Source organism: Bactrocera neohumeralis, chromosome 6, assembly GCF_024586455.1.
Source record: "Bactrocera neohumeralis isolate Rockhampton chromosome 6, APGP_CSIRO_Bneo_wtdbg2-racon-allhic-juicebox.fasta_v2, whole genome shotgun sequence".
Taxonomy (NCBI): domain Eukaryota; kingdom Metazoa; phylum Arthropoda; class Insecta; order Diptera; family Tephritidae; genus Bactrocera; species Bactrocera neohumeralis.
In genome coordinates, this window is record NC_065923.1 from 62,125,650 (window position 1) to 62,149,285 (window position 23,636).

The window sequence follows — 23,636 nt, forward strand, 5'->3', positions numbered from 1 at the left end:
GCTAGTTGCGGCTCGATATTGGTTGAAAATTTGGCGAAAAACTAACTAAGATTCAATTCAGTATGCGACGGTGCATTATCGTGGTGCAGAAACCAGGAGTGGTCGTCGCATAATTCCGGCCTCTTTTTACGAAAAGCTTCACGCAAATGACGCGTAACACTTAAATAGTATTCCTTGTTGATAGTTTGGCCGATCGAAAGGAATTCGGAGTGCACCACACTTCGATAATCGATGAAAACTATCAACATAACTTTGATTTGACCTGCTTTGAGGTTTTTTTTCGGCTTCGGCTCATCTTTGGCATTATATTCGACCGATTTATCGTCTGTTTACGGGTCTTAAGCGTAGATGCGAGACACATCGCCAGTATAAATATGTTTACTGGCATCCTGGAGGTCGAACAGCATTATTTGACAGACGTTAACGCCACGCTGTGTTTCAAAAACATTTAGTAATTTTAGTATTTTAGAACCAATCGTGCTTTCAGTTTTCTTAGACCCTAATGGTCTTTCAAAATAGTTTTCACTGATTCTTCCGCTATTCCAACGATACCAGTAAGATCTCTGATTGTTAGTCGTCGTTTCTTAAGTACCAATTCTTTTCCTTTCTTTACGAGTTGAATAGTTTGTGTTGATGGCCGTCCTGGACGTGGTTTGTCATCAACGCGTTCTCAAACTTCATTGAATAATTTGCATCAATCAAACACACTTGCTCGCGACAAACAATTATCACCGAAGGATTTTTCCAACATTCTGAACGTTGTGGCACCAGAAATTTGATGCATATAATTTATTGCAACTTCTTTGTTGAATAATTTATAAATTGTTGTGACTTTTAACATAAAACGATAGAAAGTAGCCTATGCCCGTACCGAGGTTCCAAGCTAACTCATCACCAATTTTCAGTTAAATCGGCTCAGCCGTTCTTTAGTTATTGATATATATACAAATATTGCGAAATCGAGGGTGATTTTGCAAAAACAGGACCTTCCCAGGACTAAAGGTATACCCGTGCAAATTTTCAAGTCTTCCCGTGGAGCGGCTTGGACGTTCTGCGCGAACATACCAAACTAGCGTCTCAATTTTATATATAAGAAATAAGATAGACGAAGATGCTTATTGTTATGGTTTACTTGTTTTGAGGTTAGCAGTCTTAAAATGGGTTTTTTTATAATTGCTTGTGATCTTCGATGCTTTTTTGGAATCTTAAGGGGGTATTCTGGTCTAGAAATTTAAAAAAATCGATTTTTTTTTATTTTCAAAGTTTAACTATTCAAGAATATGTGTACAAGAGGATTTTTCAAAATTCAAATTATTTTCGGAGATATAGGCATTTTTCTGACCCGGCATCCAAACTGGTTCGGCTGGAACTAATCGAACAAAAGACTTTACGCGAAACTTTAAACGCGTTTTTCTCAAAACTGACTTTTTCGGAACGATACCCACGATTTCTCAAGTTCTACTTGACCGATTTACTTGAAATTTTTATAGAGTCTTCTTTATAGGCTTGTCTATGGTTGGAACTAGCTCCATTCCCAAATTTTTATTTTTATTATTTTTAAAAAATTCGAAATAGCCAGAAAAAGTGATACAAAAAAACTTTCTTTTTCAGGCAGTCGCCATTTTGTGGAAAAAAAATTCCCACTTTTCCGTAGTTCCGGCCATTGCGACATTATTCTAGATTAATAATCTTTTTTTTTTTTGGTTTCAGATAACTAGGAGGTTTGAAATCATGGGTATGGTCACGTGGAAATTTTTAGAGACCCCCCACTTCGTCAGCTCATAATTTTTGAAATTTTTTACTTTTTTTAATTTTTTTTTTTTTTCTGTACTCTTCTAAAATTAACAAATAACTAATAAAAATTGGATACTAAAATATTAATTGCCTTTTTTTACGACACTTTAAAAATTACCTGAAATTCATGCTTCTGGACAAGAGTACCCCCTTAATGGGACTTACGCAAAGTTTTAATTTTTTTGGATTATTCTTTAATTCTCTTTGAAACATTGTAAATCAAATTTTTGGTTCGAAAGCTATCTCGTCTGTCCCCACGAACTATCAGGCAAATATAGCTATGGTGAAGAGTACTTTGTCAAATTGCCATATAGGGGAAAAAAGTTCTCTAAAGCTTGCTTCTAGCTTAAAATATCATGTGTTTGCGAGAGGGTTCACCCCTGATCTCTGAAATTTTATCCACCAAAATCGATTTAAAGGTTGCTTATTAATCCTACGTATATATATACATATATTCTGATGCTTAAAGTGTTGCTTAGCGATTGACCGCACATCTTCGTTAATTTGTGCTGTGTTTTTGAATATTATGCAGCAAACTGAGAAATTTAAATGCGTTTAGGCGACTTTGAAAGCTAACTGACTTTATAAGCAGCTTACTGATAGATGAAATGTGCTCGGAGGTGGTTTAAAATTAACGGTGAAGGAGCGATTTTCAATGTGAGTCAGTGTGTAGGTAAAATTCAGATCGTTCAGGCCCTAAGTCACCTATTTTGGGGGTTATCATTTTTAGATTCCCTAAGGTTTACACCACATAAAGAATAGACACGTATGGTTTGCTTCGTGGATTAGATTGAACCATTTTGGTTACGAAGCGGTGAAATCTTTTTATTTCCTAGGTACATTTGGTCACGATTGACGATTGCTTGGTTGGCTTCTTAAATTCGAAATATAATCTTATCTGTTCAGACATTTAAGTATTGCAAAGTTTTTTAAGAGTTTCTCTGAACGAAACAAAATATTAATCATAATAACAACAAAAACGTCTACAATAAACAATTCTAATAATAATTTTGCTTTATGAACTCAGCTACCAAAATATCCACTAATAATGCATTTCCCTCAATTTTCAATTTCAGCAAACCTATTACGGTCAGCAGTGAGCGCCAGAGAAGCACATTTCTCTTCCCTCACCCACACTAAACCGTGCGCCGATGGAAATTGATGAGAATTTCCGAGTAGCAATGCGATTGCCGCCAGCTTCTGCAAGTGTCATTGCAATTAAAAGCGCCTAATTGCGCTAAAATGAGGCAGCAAGCAACAACAACAATAATATTAACAACAATTTCAGTGGGTGTGTCAGAGGAGTAGTGTAAAAATACAAAGTAGAAAACAGCAAATGCAATTTAAAGTGACTAAAAACGTGCAAAACACAACAAAAAGCGAAGGACTTACATAAACGAAGCAAGAAGAAGAAGAAGAGGACGAAGAAGAGAAAGAAGTAGAAGTAGAAAGAAGTGTAGTCATATCAGCCAGCTTGGCCGCCAGTTGAGCTGTAATAACGGCGCTGGAGACGTGTAGACGCCATGTTGCGGCCGACATCGTGTGGACCGGGGCCACCGTTGCCGCCACCACCTCCGCCACCGCCGCCAACGCTATCAACTGCGGGCGGCCGCGTCAACAACAAGCGCTCACGGCTTGCGGGCAAATGTGTTGAAACTGTGGCGCAAAAACAGCTAAAGTCAATAGTTGTTGTGGCCGAAAGTGTGGCAGAGTCAAAAGCGAAAATCGCAACAACAACAAGTAGTCGAGTCGCAGCAGCTGCCGAGCGCTTGGCTGCCAATACTGCGGCTGAGCGAACTGAAGGATTGCAGTCGGCCAAAGCTGATGGTGATTTTTGCATACCAACAACAGCAACAACGGTTTTGGTTTGCACAACAACAAATTCGAGCAAAGCGTATACTACTGTAATTGCTGAGTGCGCCAAACAAAACAAAAACAATAACAATTGGTCAATTTTCAAATTACCCATGCTGCTGGCAACTGCCTGGGCAACAATAACAACAACACTAACAGTGACCGACGCAAAAAGCGACTTTGAAAGAAAAAGCGTTGCGAAGCAAGTAAAAAATGCGACCGGCATGCAGACGGCAACAGTTGGCGTTGTGGACACAACAACAGAAGCATCAGCAAAAACAACAAAAACCGATGCAAATGCAAATTCGGAGTGTTCAACAACAATGGCAGCAACAGCGCCATCCATAAAATGGCTGCTTATGTGGCTAATGCTTTTCGGCGTAATGGCCCAGGCGCCCCAACATCAAGTCGCTGCCGAGAAGAGCAAACACTGTAAGTAATCAACATTCAATCAATCAATTCTAGTTCTTTATTAAAAATATTAGAAAAAATTCTGTGATTTTTTTATGAAAATGGAAAACTAATTTGAACTAAACACGAAGACTTTACAATTGGTCTATTAGATGGTGAAATTACTTTCGAAGTATATGAGACGAGATGCTTTCTTCCACTTCTCCTAATTTTAGCATTTTTGTAACGTTCTCCAACCCATCTGCAGTTCTCCGAATCTTATTATACTAATTTGCGGCTCTTTTGTGTACTGTGTGTTGAAACTAAATTGCTTAGTTTAAGCTTAGTCTCGATATAAGGCGTGATAAACTTCTAATTTCAAGGTTTTATTAACATTAGTTAAAATGATCCGGGGTAAACTGTTAAGGACCCAGCATAGCAAAGGCAGGTGTGTCGACAATGCTTCCCACAATGTAGTGTTATGTTTAGAAGAAACTCTTATGCACCAGGCATTTGCCGTAGGCACTTTTCTCGACGTTGAGGGAGCTTTCAACAATATGCGGTTAGGCGGTGGGAAGGATATTTTCTCTAATGTTTTGGTTCTTGAGCTGCCTACCTGCCTACTGCTTCCGTACTTGTCGGTTAACTATCTACTTAAGGGACTCGAGGAACGCGGTTGTCGGGTGAAAGCTTACGCTGACGAAAACATTGCTCTTATGGTTAAAACAAAAGTTCTCAACACTGTACACGAGCTAACGTGGCATTCAACTGGGCGAATAGAAGCGGCTTAGAGGTCAAACTACCCAAACCGTAGTCAAGTCAATAATGTTCTATAGTGTATCCGTCTAGTGGAGGATGTTCGAAAAAGCTACACTTATTAAGCAGCTTCTCAGGTGCACTGCGAACTACACCAACAACAGCACTTTGCGATTTAAGGCTCAGGGAAGGGGTTTAAACAAAAAAAAAGGAAATCTTGTCAAACGCAAGCTGCCAACGTTGTAAGGAGGTTGGTGAGGTGAAAGTATCCAGTCGCTTTCTCCTCCATCGTCCAGCTTTTGCAAAGAAAGCATTGCAATTATACAAAGCGAGATACAGATTATTAAAGTCATCTATTGTGAAAATAATGGATTTCCTTTTCTTGTACTATTTTTTGTATACTTACGTGGGTTGCTATATATATTTCTGGCCTAATAATGTAAATAGGCATATTTATCAACGAAAATGGTTTCTTTTTGATTTTTTTTTTTTTTTTTGTCGATTGCTGTTTTGTTTCGCGCTCATACGCATAGATCCATGATTCGCCTGTGACGATCTTATAAACGTCTTTTGAAGCACCGCGATCGTATTTTTTCAGCATTTCTTTACACCAATCCACACGAGCCTTTTTTTGAGCGATTGTCAAATTGTGCGGGATCCAACGAGAACAAACCTTTTTTACGGCCAGTTGTTCATGCAATATCGAATGTATGCTGGTGGGAGAAATGCATAGGCATGCCTCTATTTGAAGGTATGTTACATGACGGTCTTGCATTATCAGTTCACGTACGGCATCGATGTTTTCTGGCACAACAGCTGTTTTTGGACGACCTTCACGGAATTCGTCTTTGAGCGAACGTCGGCCACGATTGAATTCGTTGTACCAGTTTTTCACAGTGCTATAGGATGGTGCTTCATAGCCATGCAAAGATTTTAGTTCATCGATGCACTCTTGTCGTGATAATCCACGTCGAAAGTTGTGAAAAATGATGGCCCGAAAATGTTCACGAGTTAATTCCATTTTTTGGCCGAGATGAATTTTTTAATTCCCTGTAAATAAAACAATTCACGATTAAATGACAAAACGTTCTGAGTGATGTTATGCTAAAAAATGTCAAACTTTCCAATGCCAGAATATATATAGCAGCCCTCGTATATCATTGAGTGTACATATAACTATGCCCAAAACATTTATGTGTTCGACATTTATCCATCTTGTAACTGTGGGCAATCTCATTTGCTTAGAAATTTATTAGCTATCTTCAGTTACCCAAGCACTAGAAGGTAATCAATCGAACAACTTATGCTAGTTATGCTCATGAGCAGAATTATGTTTCGTTACTTTGGTTTTGAGCGGAAACTTCTTTCACACCTAAAAACAGGCTAGAAACTCTCCAGTTTCGAATGTTTAAAAAGAAAAATGTATTGTAGAAAGTGGCTAAACTACTCTCATGTAGTCTGCCCTCATACGCTCTTGTATCGAATTCAACTCGTTAAATTTGTTGTTGCTTCCACATGCAAATGTTTTAACCCTTCCGAGTGACATTGCTTCGATCTATGCGCTCATGAAAAGCTCCAAGAAGATCCGACGCTTTCGAGCCAAATTTTGTTCAGCGATGAGGGCCATTTCTGTCATAATGGGTATGTAAACAAGCAAAATTGCCGCATTTGGGACGAAGAGCGACCTGAAGAGATTCAAGAGCTATCGGAATCATCGGCGATCGTTCTAGCGCCATGATAAAAGACTATTTGTTGCCTGAAATGGAAAATAGTGATCTCGGCGACATTTGATTTCAACAAAACGGCGCTCCATTCCACGCATCGCATAAATCAATGGATTTATTGAGAGAACACTGCGTTTGAGCAGATAATTTCACATTTTGGAACAGTTTATTGGCCACCAAGATCGTGCGATATCACACCATTAGACTTTTTCCTGTGGGGTTATGTAAATTCTAAAGTGTATGCGGACAATCCCGCTTCTAGTCAGACTTTAGAATAAGACAATACGTGTGTCATACGCCAGTTACCAGTCGAAATGCTCAGACGAGTCATCACTCCGGTGGACCACCTGAGACGTAGCCGCGGCCAACATATGAAAGAGATAACCTTCAAAAAATAAATGCTAAAGAATGTCCTTTCGAATGATAATAAACATTCCCCATTAAACTTAAAGTTTCGTCTGTCTGTCTAATTTAAATTGTCGCTTAGTTCTTATTGTTTATGTATCATTATCCAATAACCCTAAAGCAAAACAGCTTTGAAAGCTTGGAATTTTTTGTGCTTGTATATTTTTATAGCACGCGCGCGTGTTAAGCTGAGACCACGAGCGTGAAGAAGTCTAATAAATTAAATAATTACAAATAATATATTGATTTCAATTACATCACCGTAATTTAATGCGTAAAACGGTAATTAATTGCGCTAACAAATTGAAAAAGTGCATTGTTTCCAGCAATTAAACTAAGTTATATAACATATAATTTTTGTAATAAATGTTTGTCTGTATGTATGGATATGTGGCTGCGAAATGAAATTATATGTTTTCGTTTACTGCACACACCAACAGAAAGTGGTTGCAGGAAAAATAATATTATTTCTTATTTGTGTGCTGGTTTGAATGCAAAATTAAATTTTTTAATTGATTTTAAAAATTGTGTGCTGATTTGAATGCAAAACACACACAAATATAAGTGAGGCATATCTATTTTTGCTTTTATATAATTTAAATGCAATATAAATACAGCAGCAAATATCAATTCATCTAAAAATATCAATAAAATGGCCATAAATACACGAGCACGATTGCAGATAATCAAATTGTGTGTATTTTTATTGCTAAGTCAACCGAAATGTAAACGACCACACAATTTCCACTGCCGCATCATTAATATTTACAAAAGTGTCGGTGTGTATGTGTGTTGCACACGTGTGGTATATATGAGCAATTTATATGGCCGATATTTGCTTTTGATACACATGCAAGCCCGACAGCTTTAGGCCGTGCTTTGTTAAGGTAAAGAGTGGATGTTTCGTTGGATTATTTTTAAATTTATTATGGATTTTGAGCTATATAGTATTTATTTCAATATCATGCTTAATGCTTAAAATACATTTTTCTATAATTCAACAGCCTCAAAGGTTAAGCCCAAAAATAAATACCATCTGAGTTATGCCTGTCGCAGTTAAATTTGATTTTCCAAGATTTTCGTCGCTCAATTTAGCAAAACACAGCCATACACACAAAAGCCACAGACACAGAAAAACCAAACTCAAACAAAACAAAAAAAAAACATTATATAAAATTAGAAAATATTTATAGGTAAATATGTTGAACTACATTTGCACAAATGTATATACATTCAGCTCAAATATATTATAGATAAATATATACCTAAATGTGTATTCTATTGACCAATAACGGAGATGTACCGACAAAGTCTAACCAGTTGTTTTGTGGTGTTGTTTGTTTGCGAGTAAAACCGAAAAATAAATATTTCAATATCCAAACGTGCTGCTAACGTACAGAAGCTTTTTTTATACCCTGAACAGGGTGGGTATATATTAAGTTTGCCACCAAGTTTGTAACACACAGAAGGAAACCTCGGAGACCCTATGAAGTGTATATATAAATGATCAGTATGTTGAGCTGAGTCGATTTAGCCATGACCGTCTGTCTCTCTGTATATATACGAACTAGTCCCTCAGTTTTTAAGATATCGTTTTGAAATCTTGCAAACGTCATTTTCTCTTCAAGAGGCTGCTCATTTGTCGGAACGGCCGATATCGGACCACTATAACATATAGCTGCCATACAAACTGAACGATCGGAATCAAATGCTTGTATGGAAAACTTTCACATTTGACAAGATATATTCACGAAATTTGGTATATGTTATTTTCTAAGGCAACAATGTAATCTCCGAAGAAATTTTTCAGATCGGTTAACTATAGCATATAGCTGCCATACAAACTGAACGTTCGGAAAAAAGTTCTTGTATGGAAAACTTTCTCATTTGACGTGGTATCTTCACGAAATTTGCATTGGATTGCTGCTTAAGTTAAACATATAATCTCCGAAAAAATTGTTCAGATCAGATTATTATAACATATAGCTTTCATACAAACTGAACACCTAGTTACTAAAAGAAATGCACCTGTGAAGGGTATATTAGCTTCGGTGCAGCCGCAGTTAACGTTTTTTCTTGTTTTTAATTCATATCTACAATAGGGTGTCTCATTTTTTTTTAACACGCTGCTCAGTTCGCCACGAAGGTTGCAACACCCAGCAGGAAATGTTGGAGACCCTATAAAATAGGTGATTAAGTGATTTAGCCATGTCTGTATGTACATATGTCTGCACATACATGCGCTGTGGGCCCTCAGTTATTGAGATATTGAACTGAAATTTAATAAATTTTTCAGATCGGACCATTATGCTACTCAAACTGACAGATTAAAATGTAGATGAAGAACTTTTTATACCCTTTTATGCCATAGGAAATATACCTTTGAAGGGTATTACCGTTTCGGCGCAGCCAAATCTAACCTAATTTGTTGTTTATTTAGGTTTCTACTGTTACTGCTTTAATTGTTGGTATTTAATATAAAAGAAACCTCGTCAAATGTTATTTAGAATCACCCTAATGTACATAGAAACATGCATGCAACTGTACATATACAATTATATTCAATATGCAAATATAATTATAATACGATTTCAATTTAAATACCGTTATTTGTTTTAAAGTGTTCAAATACTCAATGAAAATCAAATTTGTAGAAATGAAAAGCAAATACAAATAAAATAGAAGTAAATAAAAGAGGAAATTAACAAAAAGATTAAAAATAACAAAACTGTTTTCAATAAACTAAAAAATAATAATATTTGAGAATGAATATGGAAGATAAAATAAAGCGCAGTGATGAATATTTTGTCAGGAAAGGAATATACACATGCAGTCAAAACCAGGCTGTAAGATGGTTATACAAGGTCTGTCGCAAAAGAAACAGGAGTGTTAAAAAAACAACAAAAAATTAATATTTTTCAAAAGTTATATTTTTTTATTCAAAGTAGTTTCCTTGTGCTTCGATACAGCGTTTAGCCCGGTCAATTAGCATTTCAAATGAGTGTTTAAGATCATTTTTCGGAATGCTCTTGAGAATATCGTTCGTCGCTCCTGAAACCAGTGTCCTTTCATGGGCAAATGAAGTTTTCCAAATAGGTAAAAATCACAGGGTGCCAGATCAGGTGAGTAGGGTGAGTGATTAATGGTTAATATGGAGTTTTTTGTCACAAAATCAGTGACAAGCGTCGACCGATGACACGGCGCATTATCGTGCAACAGGCGCCAGGACCCTGCCTCACGGTATTGTGGTCGAGCACGACGAATGCGTGACAAAAGACGCTTCATAACACCAAGGTAAAACACAGCATTAATCGTTTGGCCAGGTGGGACGAACTCTCGATGTGCAATACCCTCGGAATCGGAAAAACAAATCAGCATTGTCTTTATTTTTGACTTCTGAAGACGATCGACTTCTGATCGTCACAGAGGTTCTCACGACCTTCTTGGAATCGCTTAAACCACTCATGCACATTACTACGGGATAGGCACTGATCACCATAAACTTTTTTCATCATTTGAAATGTTTCAGTAAACGTTTTCCCAAGTTTAAAACAAAATTTAATATTTGCTCTTTGCATTTTACGACCGATGACCAAAGGCTGCTGTCACTTTTTGATCGATAACATCGATTGTAGTTATCCAATTGTCTTAAAATTTTTACGAAATGTCAACAAGAAATCAAACTTTTTATTTCATATACCCACCAATAGGTGGCGCCACCAGAAACAGTTATATTTAAAAAGTTCTGTTTCTTTTGCGACAGACCTTGTAGTTTCAGAAAAAATTTAATTTTGTAATACTAAGCTACTACATATGTATATATGTGTACATAAGAAATGAAGTTCTGGGATCATTCAACAAAAACAAAAAACCTTAGAAATGCAGCGTGCTCGAAACACCTGTAGGTGTACTCATTATTCGATGCAAGATCGGTAGATACATTATGACGGTAGGAAAACATCATTTAAAGAAGTGAGTCACACGCCTTACAAAATGATGTCAGACTCTGCTTAATTGGACACCAGCAAAAATATTAAAGAAATAAATATGAAGGCGAGAATTAAAAAAAGAAAATATTTGCTAAAATAAAGGACGTCTGCGCTTTTTCCAAACTTTATAAGCGAATTGATATCTAATGATAACACTTCATCTAGTCCCTTGAGTCATCTTAGATATCTAAGACGAGTCCTAGTTAAGGCTGCATATAAGCATAAGAGCTGTTCCAGCGTTTCTAGCATGCCTACTTTCCTGCTCTTTCTGCATGTATCATCGTTATTTATGCCTATGCTTGTGAGAGCAGTAAGTTGTGACCTACCATTAAGCGAAAAACCGTCCTGCAGTGTTTCGAGGCCGTGCGGACTTGAAACATGTGTGTTTCTATTCTATATCAATTTGTTTTGAATCTATTGTTGGAGAGTTATGTTAAGAATCTATTTTGCACCTATTTCATCATTCCAGGATTTATATTTTCCATTTGTGGTTTATGAAGAATATATTGAAGCCGAAAGAATTTCAATTTTTATCAGAGCTGCTCCATGAAAGATCTCAGACGAAAACATGCAGTCCAGAAAAGTTTAGAATAATCAAAACAAGCAATTGGTAGGGGGATATGGTTCGGTATAGGTGTTCTATTTCATAAAATATTATGGTATTTGACTTCAAGATATCATTATGAAAATTTACCTTTGCAAGTGTGCCTTGAAAATATGGATTCCAATTTCGTTATTTTAGTAAAGCTTGGAATTTTCATAACTCAGCCGCGCTTATGAGAACTTTATTTGATGTTCAGGCACAGCTGAGGGTTAATGCCCTTATCCCTTCGTAAAAGTTTACCATTTTTCAGTAAATCCACGTTCCTTCATCTTAAATACATGTCATTAGGAACTGGACTTAAGAACTCCAGGATGTAACAAACAATTAAGCATTTAGCAGTAAACAAATAGCGAAAAAGTTAACAGCATTGTCCAATTATTATAAAAAGACTCATCTTACATTCTATATTATACGAGCATATTATCATATCTACCTCAATTTGTAGCTCTTGTTCAGCAATCTTGAGATTTTGATTTGTATAGAGGTCCTTCTAGCTAACTCTAGCTTACATTCAGGATCAAACAGTCAACAACTTCAAAGACATTCCACATACCCTAGAACGGAATTGTAGACTTGGCTTGCATTCATTTTCATTAGCAGATTTTGCGGTGCATCAGGCCTTAATCGCGTTTTTATACACTGAACAGGATATACAAAGTATGCCACAATGCTTGTAACGCCCAGAAGAAAGCAACGGTGGTCTTATAAAGTTTTCATATGTACAATTGATCATCATGACGATAAATATGCGATCTTGTCCCTAAGTTTTTGAGATACCGAACTGAAATTGTGAACATATCTATTTTTAAGGGGCTATACCAGTGTGACACTTTAAAAAAAAAATTTTTTTTTTTGCTCTTTCGATAGCTTATATTTCCATAAATATCCTGTGAAATCGGGAAGATCGTATCTTGAATAGTTTCTCGATGGCAGCGTTCTAAAAAGCGACCGCTCGGAGGTGCAAACATATATAAGTTAAACTTTAAACACATTTTTCTCGAAACAACAAAGATCGTAGGTCGTTGTATAGAAAATATCTTTAAGTTTAATATACTTTTCGAATTTTTTTTGTTTCAGCTACTCATTGGGCCGGAATCACGCCAGCAGTTGGGGCACTTTTTTTTTGGCACCTCCGAAGAAAGCCCATAACTCCGTTTTCTTTCAACATATTTATAAAAAAAAATCTTAAAATATAGCTGAAAATATGTCTTATTACGTTCAAAGAAGTTCGAAATATTCAATCGCGTACTTTCTCTTAAAAAAATCACGAAAAACGCCTAATTTTCCATGCGTCACACTGGTATTGCCCCTTAAACCTCATAGAGTAATTTACAGACTCCTGACTTCTAGTACTAACATATATGGTAATGTATTATAAAAATATATATAAATTGTAGCATATTTGTATGTAAATATATATATTTGTCTATAATGCTATCAGCCCAATATAATCCGTTGTCTGCCATGTTCGCATGAATCTTATTTCTATTGTTTTTGGTTAGACACACTGTTATTGTTAGACTCGGCCTTTTATTGCTATTGTTGCTATTTGAAACGCATTATTATTCTACACAGACTCACATAATGCTGTACACAAACACATATGCAAAGCCTTGCCACAACACACACGCATAAATTACCATTGAAAGGCGGCCTGCGCACAAAAGTAGGCAACAAAAGCAGAAATAACAAATATCAACTTGGTTTGGCCACACACAAAATACCGAAAGCGTGCGCACACACAAACATAGCAGCATTATGCTACGCAAAGTAGAAGCAACAGCAATGGCTACGGCAAACAAAGTAGCAAATTCGCATGCATTCGCACGCATTTACGACGCATGTTTACAAGGCGTTTGCTGCGGCCGGCGATTGCTCGCAGAATTCTGTTGTTGTTGTTGTATATACATATATACAGAATATCACTGCGTGCGGCCAGCGCTTCATGTATTTTACAACGTCCAACGTGAAAGCCTTCGTTTCGTTTCCCTTCTGTGTCTCTGCTGCATTTGCTTGCCGCCCTGCTTCGTCGCTGCCTTGCTCGCCTTATTTCCGTCGTGCGTCTATGACATGGGGGCAAATTGCTGACAAGTATGCTTTTTGTCATTTTATTGCATTGAATAAAATTGAATGGTTGGACAGTTGAATGCCAGAAATGATGCCGCATGCGAAGCCAGCGGCATTGGACCGAGCAATGTGAACGATGACGGACGGAATGTTTGACAGGTTGACTGAGCGTGCGTGGTGGCTGGTGTTGGGCAGAGAGAGCTGGAGAGTGGTGTTGCTTGCGCGGCGACTGGCGAAAAGGTACATATTCCAAGTAATAAGTTTGTGTGTGAAGTAGAAATTTATGCTCAAATACCTTCGTTGTATTTATACATACAAATATAAATATTTATTAAATGAATTGGTGTATGTATTAGAGTGGCTTGTAGGAAAATTGTGGTTTTTATATATGTTTCTCTTGCATAAAAGATATCATTAAAATATAAAAGCAACACAACTAGTCCTATTGTTACTAGTTGCACACTACTTGTAAATGAAATAAATTAATTTTTTATGTAAAAATCTCTCTCTAACATTGAAATTGGACTTAAAAGATTGAAATGTAAACAGTTGTGAAGTACTTGGCGCTTTTTCACTTTCCAATATATGTTCACACACACCTACTAATTTAAATACGAGGTATTAAAGAAAGTATTAAAATGTATCTATTTCCGTCATCTACCCGTAATTTGTAATAATTGTTGCTGGTATGTTCCTCAAGTGTAGATAACCCCACAGAAAATCGAATCTTTTTCTTTATTGGCATAGACACCGCTTACGCAATTATAGCCCCGTTTACAACGGCTAAATCTAAAAGGACCTTAAAAAAAATAGGTTGTCATTGAATTATAAACTATTACTTTGAGTGTAAGTAAAAAATAGTTGCGGGCTTACAAATTATAATTAAACAAATGTGTGAGTTTCAGCTAAGCAACTTACTAGTTGCGAACCAGTTTGTAGTCAACTCTTTTGTAATACAAATGAGCCCAATTTGCATATAACCTAGTATTAATACTAAGAATCTTATTGGAAAATTCGTTAACGGTTGTTAAAGATTTCTCAAATATATTTGTTTACCAATACTGTGATATTTTATACAATGATGGCAACCCTGCTTAAGCTTCTGCCTTCTCAATCTTCAACAATCACATTATTAATGTTATCTATAATACAATATAATATTTAAAAACATTGAAATTATCTTACCCAAGAAAAAAACGTTAACTACGGCTGCACCGAAGCTAATATACCCTTCACAGGTGCATTTCTTTTAAGTAACTATGTGTTCAGTTTGTATGAAAACTATATGCTACAGTAATCCGATCTGAACAATTTTTTCGAATATTACATTGTTGTTGATAAAAAATCTATACCTTAGAAAATCGTTTTCACTATTCCGATCTTCAGATCTTAATTTAGTGACGATACATTGTCAAATTGCGAATAGAAAATTTCTATACGAATTTAACGCTCACCAACATTCCTCGTAATAAGTTTGTATGGACACCATTAATTTATCGGATATCACATTTAAATAATCCGATACCGAATTTAAACTGTCAAATGGACGACTTGACCTTTGGTCTTCGGATAACATCCTCGCGGTCATTTCTTAGAAAATAATCTATACCGAATTTGGTGACGATACATTGTCAAATGTGAAAGTTTTCCATACAAGAACTTGATTCCGATCGTTCAGTTTGTATGGTAGCTATATGCTATAGTTAACCGATCTGAACAATTTCTTCGGAAATTACGTTGTTGTCTTAGAAAATAATCTATACCAAATTTGGTGAAGATACATTGTCAAATGCGAAAGTTTTCCATACAAGAACTTGATTCCGATCGTTCAGTTTGTATGGTAGCTATATGCTATAGTTAACCGATCTGAACAATTTCTTCGGAGATTACGTTGTTGTCTTAGAAAATATTCTTTACCGAATTTGGTGAAGATACATTGTCAAATGTGAAAGTTTTCCATACAAGAACTTGACTCCGATCGTTCAGTTTGTATGGTAGCTATATGCTATAGTGGTCCCATATCGGAGGTTCTGACAAATGGGCAGCTTCTTGAAGATAAAATGACGTTTGCAAAATTTCAAAACGATATCTTAAAAACTGAGGGACTAGTTCGTATATATACAGACGGACGGATGGACGGACGGACGGACAGACAAACAGACGGACATGGTTAAATCGACTCAAAATCAACATACTGATCATGGAAATTTTTTCGCTCAATACTGATCATTTATATATATACTTAAAAGGATCTCCGACGCTTCTTTCTGGGTTTACAAACATCGTGACAAACTTAATATACCCTGTTCAGGGTATAAAAATACTAAGTGGCAACCTTCGCTAAAACCATTTTCAAATGCTATGTTAAATATATTAAGGTTATGTTTATATTTCCATATGTTCTTCATCTTTATTAGCTTAATTCATTACACACATTTTTAAATGGGTGGCAACATTTTTCAAAACGGTTTAAGCTCGAAGGCTTCTAAAATGTGTTAACGTTGATGTGCTTATAATAATATGTATTTCCAATGATTGAATGTTAATAAAACATATAAATTCAAACATATGGCAACCTTATTCAGCAATATTTAAAACTAAATCCGTTATAAATTATCGCTGAAAACATCTCGAATACTTAATTAATGTAATTTAACAAAAATTAAAGAGCTGGCTACCTTTCTTAAAACCATTTTATACTTGATATCAAACTGTTTTTACTATTTACGTTAGGGTCAGGTTAGATGGCTGATCAAAAAGATCGCACGTGGACTGCTATGTGTAGTCCTTTGTGATGGCATAAAAAGGAAGAACTCCTGTGTTTGAACTATAAATTTGAAATAAAATAAAACGCTTAGTGGCCAATGCAAAGTGAGGTGAAACGCCAATCGGTGAGATGTGGCAATGTGCCCGTTAAAGTGCCCCACTACTATGAGCCCAAACAGGCTTGCTGTGCCACTCGGCAGGCAGCGTCGCGGCAAATAGCGACTCCATTTTCGCTTTGGATTGTGATGCAAAGGGATTGCGTCCCAGCGCTGACCAAGCTTCCGCGAAGCCCAGCTATTTAATAGTAGACCACAAGAGGATAAGGGAGCCCCGATCCGCTCCCATTCTACCGATAACGGCTCTAGGGTGCCTTTCCTTGCTAGCTCAACAACTTTACAGTTTCCTGCGATTCCGCTGTGGCCTAGCGCCCATACCAGTCTTACCACAAATGCATTCGATGCTGTTTATAGCGGGGTTATTCAGTCTTTCACCAGCCCTGAACACACTGTAAATGAGTTCAAGGCTTGTATCGCCGCTCTTCTATCTGAATGGATGGCCACTTCTCTGAAGGAGGCTGCACTCCGCAGCAGCAAATCTACTGCTACCTTAATGGCTGCAACCTCGGCCTGAAAGACACTGCAATAGTCAGAAAGTCTGAAACTGTAGTTGATGCAGAGCTCTCTTCGGTAGACCCCTCCACCAACGTTTTATGCCTTACTATTTGGGAACTCTTCTCAAAATATAATCAGCTGTTAGTTATTTTAAATCCGTTTTTTAATGCCTATATTGTTATAATTGTTTATTAAAACAATTTATTGAATATATTTTTAAAACAGTTGGCAACATCTCTAAAAAAAATGTTAGCTAGTCATATAGCGCTTAAAACTGAACGAAGTTTAACCTCATGATTTTTTTCGAATTAAAATACTTGAACATGTTGTTGCCACATTAAAAAAAAGACGAAGAAAACAGTTAGGCTTCTACTCTCTTCTGGTTTTTTTCTAAAAAAGTTTGCCTTCCAATTGTTGGAAAATATTTACCGATGGCATATTGTTATCATGCTCAATTTCCTACGGCGCTTTAAGCCTCTATGACTATTTATATTTATACAAATATGTACTGTGAAATTACATCGCCTGCAGCCTGTCACGCTTATTGATCTCGGTTCACAATTTGATGTAAATCAAAAATATTGAAATCAATTTGCTTTCCATTCACTTTCCCCGCTGCGCTTGACATGAGTGCCATTGCTCTGCCTGTCCTTTTGCTGTTGAGCCGCTGTCACAGCAGAAAATGTGTAAATTTACAACTTTACTACACTTTTTTTGTTTTTATTGCCATTTTTCCAACCTTTTTGCATTTTTTACGCTGCGGTAAATAAAAATCTACACACACGCGCATGCCTACTGGCTTTTATGTGTTATTTTTTAATAAAAAGATTTATGCGCGCTTACAGCAAATAACAACAAATAATTTTGCGCAATTTGTTTGCCATTTTTTGCAATATTTTTATTTCCTTGGCATTACGTGTCATACTCACTTTATCAGTTTGTCACTTTTTTATTATTTACAGAACAAACCTCACACACACACACCAACAATTCTTTGCATATATGAGGCGTTTCGTTGGCGATTTAACATTTTAATTGATTTTTAATTTTATGTTAATTTTTTCAGAGTCCCACACATTATTCACTGCAATTATGTAATTAAATAAATAACTTCGCGGTTAAATGGAAAAGCGATATCTTCATAACGGTTTTAAAAAATATATATTGCTTGTAATCGCATTTGAATCACTTTACAACTGTTTGCTTGTAAAAAATAAGCAAGCATCAAAAATGTTGCATGCCTTTAGGGGCAAAGTGTTACTTTTTATTTTTTGCTCAATCTTGTCACTTTTTCACTTCTCAACCGGTTTATACAAGTTATAAATAACGCTAAATAAATAATATGAACTCATTGTTAAGGAACTGTAGAGAGCGTGTGAGCACTATCAATAAAAAACCGACCCAATTTAAGGCCTAACTATAATGTGAATAAGCTAGCTTAAGCCAGCGTAAGCAACAAACAAATTGTATGTTGCAACTACAATGTACTTTACATCAAGTTTCGTTAAGTTTTTTCAAATGTCATTTGCTTAAGGGGCTGTACCAGTATGATGCATGCAAAATTAGGCGATTTTCGTGAATTTTTTTAAAAGAATGTACTAGATTGAAATTTTCGACGTTCTATGGACGTAATAAAGTATATTTTTAGGCGTAATTTTGAAAAAAAAAAAAATTGTTTTTTTACGCAAAAAATTGTCGTTTTTTTAATGCCAAATTGACAATTTTCAACCAATCAAAAAGATCGTAGTCCATTGTATAGCAAATGTATTCAACTATACCCAGTTTTAATTTGAAGTCGATTGGTCAATTTCTCGTTGAGTTATGAAGTCAGCATTTTTGAAAAATGACGTTTCGAGAAAAACGCGTTTAAGGGGGTATTCTACTCTAGAAGCATGAACTTCAAGTAATTTTTAAAGTGTCGTAAAAAAAGGCAATTAATATTTTTACTATCCATTTTTTTATGGTGTTTTTATTGATATCTTAAGAATACAGAAAAAAAATTTTACAAAAAAATATTAAAAATTAAAATAATTCGAGGGGGGGAGGAGAGACAGGTGTAAAAAAAATGGCTCATCCTGGTGACATTGATCCTGACTCTCCTGGTGGTCTGAAAAAAAAAAAAAAAAAAATCAAAAGAAATTCTTAATCAGTAAGGATGCTGTTATAGTCCCTACCTCAGGGAACACGAAAATTTTTTTTTTTGAAAAATGGCGACTGCCTGAAAATAAAAATCATTTTTTACGTTTTTTTTTTTTGAAATTCCTGAATTTTTTTAAAATTAATTAATTTTTATTTTGACACGATGCTGGTAGGAACGATAAAAGATTATATAAAGAAGGTTCACACAAAATTTCAAGTAAATCGGTTGTATAGAACTTGAGATAATGCCGGTACCGTGTGGAAAAGTAGTTTCGAGAAAAACGCGTTTAAAAACGGCCGATACGGCCGAACCGGGCTAGGTACTGCGTCACTAAAGTAACTGTAGCTCTTAAAATAATTTTAATTTTTAAAAATCCTTTGGAGGATATGTTCTTAAGCGTCCAAACTTTAAATATATGAAAAAAAAATCGAATTTTTCAAAATTCTAGAGCAGAATACCCCCTTGAAGTTTCACTTATATAGGTTTGCACCTCTGAGCGGTCGCTGTTTAGAACGCTGCCATTCAAAAACTATTCAAGATACGACCTTGCCGATTTCACAGGATATTTTTGAATATGTAAACTATCGAAAAAGTTTTTGAAAGTGTCACACTGGTGTAGCCCCTTAAGGAAAATGCGAAACTGGTCGCATTTTCCGTACGCAATCAGCTGTTTTCGCTTTTTGTCAACAGATACATCGTTTTGAATTTGAAGCTGGAGAACGACGAATGTTTTATACAAAGCTTAATCGAAAATATTGAAAACAAGAAATGTTTGTACGACAAACGAGAAGCATTTTATTTCACTCACGTGTATATAAAAAAACGGTGTGGTCAATCCTGTTCATTTCTAGGAATCGTACAAAAAAAAAAGCAATCCTTGTTCCTCCTTCTATATAGAACAGAACAGAAGTAAGCATTTTCATTGTCTTTAAATATTTTAATTTTCTATTAATTTCTGCATTGCAAAACTCAAACGAAATATAAAATCAAAACACAAATTGTTTATTGACACTTTTCTCTTCTGCATATAAGTACTTTATAGTCATTCAAAAGTCTACTCTCCGTTCCTTATGCGTTTGACAGGCTTTTCGTTAATTTTTTGACAGTAACATACGCAGCGTATGCACATTATTCTTAGGCCTTTAATAACGAGTCGTTGTCAAAAACGTTATTGAACGCTTTCGCTTTTGAGAGCTAAGCATAAAAACTACATCCAATCCAAGAACCAAGTGACTGCCCGAGAAACATGACTAAAATGTAGTGCAGTTTAAAAAAGAAAGCAACGCGTAATCGGCTTGAGACCAATATGTCACTAGAAAAGTTAAAAATACAACTGCCAAAAGAACACCAAACTTTTTGCTTTCTAAGAATTGGAAAAAACCCAAGACGGCTCTTTGTATAATTTTTGTCGAATTTAAGAAATAAATAGTGATTGTTATTTTAGATGCATATATGTTATGGGCAAGAATTCAGCTAAAATACACGTTGAATACTCTCTTTTAAGGCGTCAATCGGGCTTAACGGCGTAAACAAGCGAATTCACATAGTCACAGGCCCATGACGCGAGATAATGCGCTGACCAAAGTTTTCATTTAATAAATTTATTGTTTCGTTGGCTCTGTGACATGTAGTTACGTCTTGTTAGAATCAACGCTCGTCCACATCGACATCTTCCACTCCAGACAGGAAAAATCAATAATCATGGCTCTAGAATTGTAGATAGAATAGAATAGAACTGTTCATTGACTGCAGCTTAAATTATGGCTGGCTGCATTTTTGAAGAAATATGACCAATGAGTACACCAAATAGACTTTTGAGGATAATGCGTTAATTTTGTTGTTTAACGTACACATTCGAGTAACAGTGAGCTTCACCGTGAAAAAAAAATTGTGAAAATCGAGGTCGTTGGCCAATTTAGTTTTTAGCCCTTTCAACGAATGAACGAGGCAAATGATTGTCGTTCGGCTTTAATTTTTTCACCACAAAGATCTTTTCGCAAATTCTTTTATAAAATGGATTGGCTTAGCTCCAATCGTTGCGTGCGTTGGTGAATGGATTCACTCGTGCCTTCTTCGATACTCGCTCCGCAGCAGCAATAGTGGCTTTGTTGCACACTACATGGCATCTCTGAGGATGCGCATTATCCGCTAGTGGAAATGTGCTGCTAAGCGGATCGATGTTTGCTGGAATTACCGCTTCTACTGGGCGCTTATGACGACCGAATATTGAACGCGGCGGGTGTTACCTTGAGCGAAACATTATATGTGACCTGGTCTATGGAAAGGGGGCTTAGGTGTCAAAAAAAAGGAGAACAATTAATGAGATAACGAGAATCTGACGATTATTTTTAACAGCTTTTCCCAGAAAACTAGTTTTCGCACGTTAGCTCCCTTTTCGTAGACCAGGTCACATATTAGTAATAAATTTGCCGGATCTGGAAAGGTTGTTCATTTAAAGCCACGTGTCTTAAAAACACTACGTTTATACAACATTAGTGTTATTTGTATTTCTCATTTAAAATCATTTTAAGACTACGAAAAGCCTCTAACAAATTATTTCTTAATTATCTGAAACCCTTTTTTAAATTAAAGGAACATTTTGACGATTATTTCTGACAGAATGAGAAAAAAGTACATCAGCATCACAGCTAATATGGTTCCATATTTGACTAGTACCATCAAAAGGAAAACACTTGGCTAAGCATCGCGTTTAAATTTTGAAAATTAATGGATGTAGTTCCACAGCAGTGACGTCCATCATCAAAACTAATGGTTAATACGGATTATGTGTCAATAACCGAACGAAACATTCATTACATACTTGTAGAGAAATTGACTAGCAGAACTCGGTAACCACAAAAGGAACAGCATTCAACATTTAATTTCAAAAATGAGCCATGAAATAGTTTTGAACGCTTCTGAGATATAAAAGGGCAAGTGTTATTAGAGTTAGCTACCTTTGGAAGCTGTAAAAATTTGAAAATAGTTACACCTCTCCCATACTTTTCTTCTTACTCTCTAACCGTAAATCTACACATGTCCCTTGGTACCTTTTTGCTTCGGTCGAAGCTGTTGAGAAGAGTTTTCCACAATGTGATTTCATATCCGTTACATTTCTTTCGTCTGATAGCTTAGTCTATTTAGCTTATACTTTGTTTCTATACGCTTTTGTAAAGAATTAAAGCGTTCGACCCACTCTAGCCTCTAGTCCACCCGCACGCGGTGTCTGCTCAACTGACACTTCATAGAGTTTGATTCGATTTATTTCAGACCTGGAGAACGCTTTCGATATCCACTCTTATACGAGGTGTGTTCAAAAAGTATCGCGACAGTTTGCTGACAGTTTTCTTCGATTGCAGCGGCGTGGTGCATCATGAGTTCTTGCCACAGGGAAGAACGGTGAATAAGGAATATTACCTACAAGTTATGCGCAATTTGTGCGAAGCAATCCGCCAGAAATGCCCGGATTTGTGGAAGAACAAAAATTGGCTTTTGCACCACGATAACGCCCCTGCTCACACATCGCTGCTTGTGCGCGACTTTTTGGCCAAAAACAACACACTAATGATGCCGCAGCCACCGTATTCCCCAGATCTGGCCCCCTGTGACTTTTTCTTGTTCCCTAAACTGAAGAGGCCCATGAAAGGACGACGTTACGCTTCTCTTGACGAGATAAAGACGGCATCGAAGGAGGAGCTGAAGAAGATAAAAAAAATGAGTTTTTGAAGTGCTTCGAAGATTGGAAAAACCGTTGGCACAAGTGTATAATATCTCATGGGGATTACTTTGAAGGGGACAAAATAGATATTCATGAATAAATAAATAATTTTTGAAAAAACACAAAATTCGCGATACTTTTTGAACACACCTCGTACGTTACATTATAGATGTGGCATAGGCAGGGACTTGAAAGTATTTTTTATACATATCTCCCATACTTACGTCCTTTTACTTTTACTATTTAAATATGTATATCTACTGCATGTGCGTAGTACCTTGGAGTGCTGACCGCTTCCTTGTAACTTCCAACCAAAAATTTTATGGTGCATTTTTTACAACCACCACAAAGTAGTTGTCCAAATTCCAGTACTTAATATTTTTATTACGTCATACTTTTACTATACATGCACTTACAGCAAGAAAACACTATAAATACCCTGTCGGAAAGCAAAAACTATTCGGTAAAGTGTCAAACCAAGAACTAGGTAAAATTCGATAAAGTCAATCTACTGTTATATACCTCGTTTCACTTTGTCGTTTGGCGAGCGTTTACCATTTCTACTTTTGAATATATAAGAGACTAGAGGACCCGCCCATGTTTTACTGTGGCTGATACATAGGTAGTACTACTAATACCATCTATATGATTTCTATTAGTTAGATTAAAAGTATTAGTTAAGGAATAATCGCATTTTTGATGAAGCAACAAAAATGAATCAAAAAGCATTTCGTGCGTTAAGAAAGAATTGGTTTTTGCGGTAAAAATACTATTGAATTTGGGCTGTGCATCAGTGAAATCAATCGAGTCCAATCGAT

General features: G+C 36.2%; 1 protein-coding gene across 3 annotated transcripts in view; it reads left to right on the forward strand.

Annotated features, from left to right (window-relative positions):
* LOC126763176 (uncharacterized) overlaps nt 1-23,636 on the forward strand; it is a 255,148-nt gene that overhangs the window by 81,682 nt on the left and 149,830 nt on the right. For all 3 annotated transcript variants that reach the window (XM_050480454.1, XM_050480455.1, XM_050480456.1), the window contains one exon: nt 2,871-4,080. In XM_050480454.1, the coding sequence (XP_050336411.1) occupies nt 3,318-4,080 (763 nt within the window). In that variant the 5' untranslated portion in view covers nt 2,871-3,317. The remainder of the gene's footprint in view (nt 1-2,870; nt 4,081-23,636) is intronic.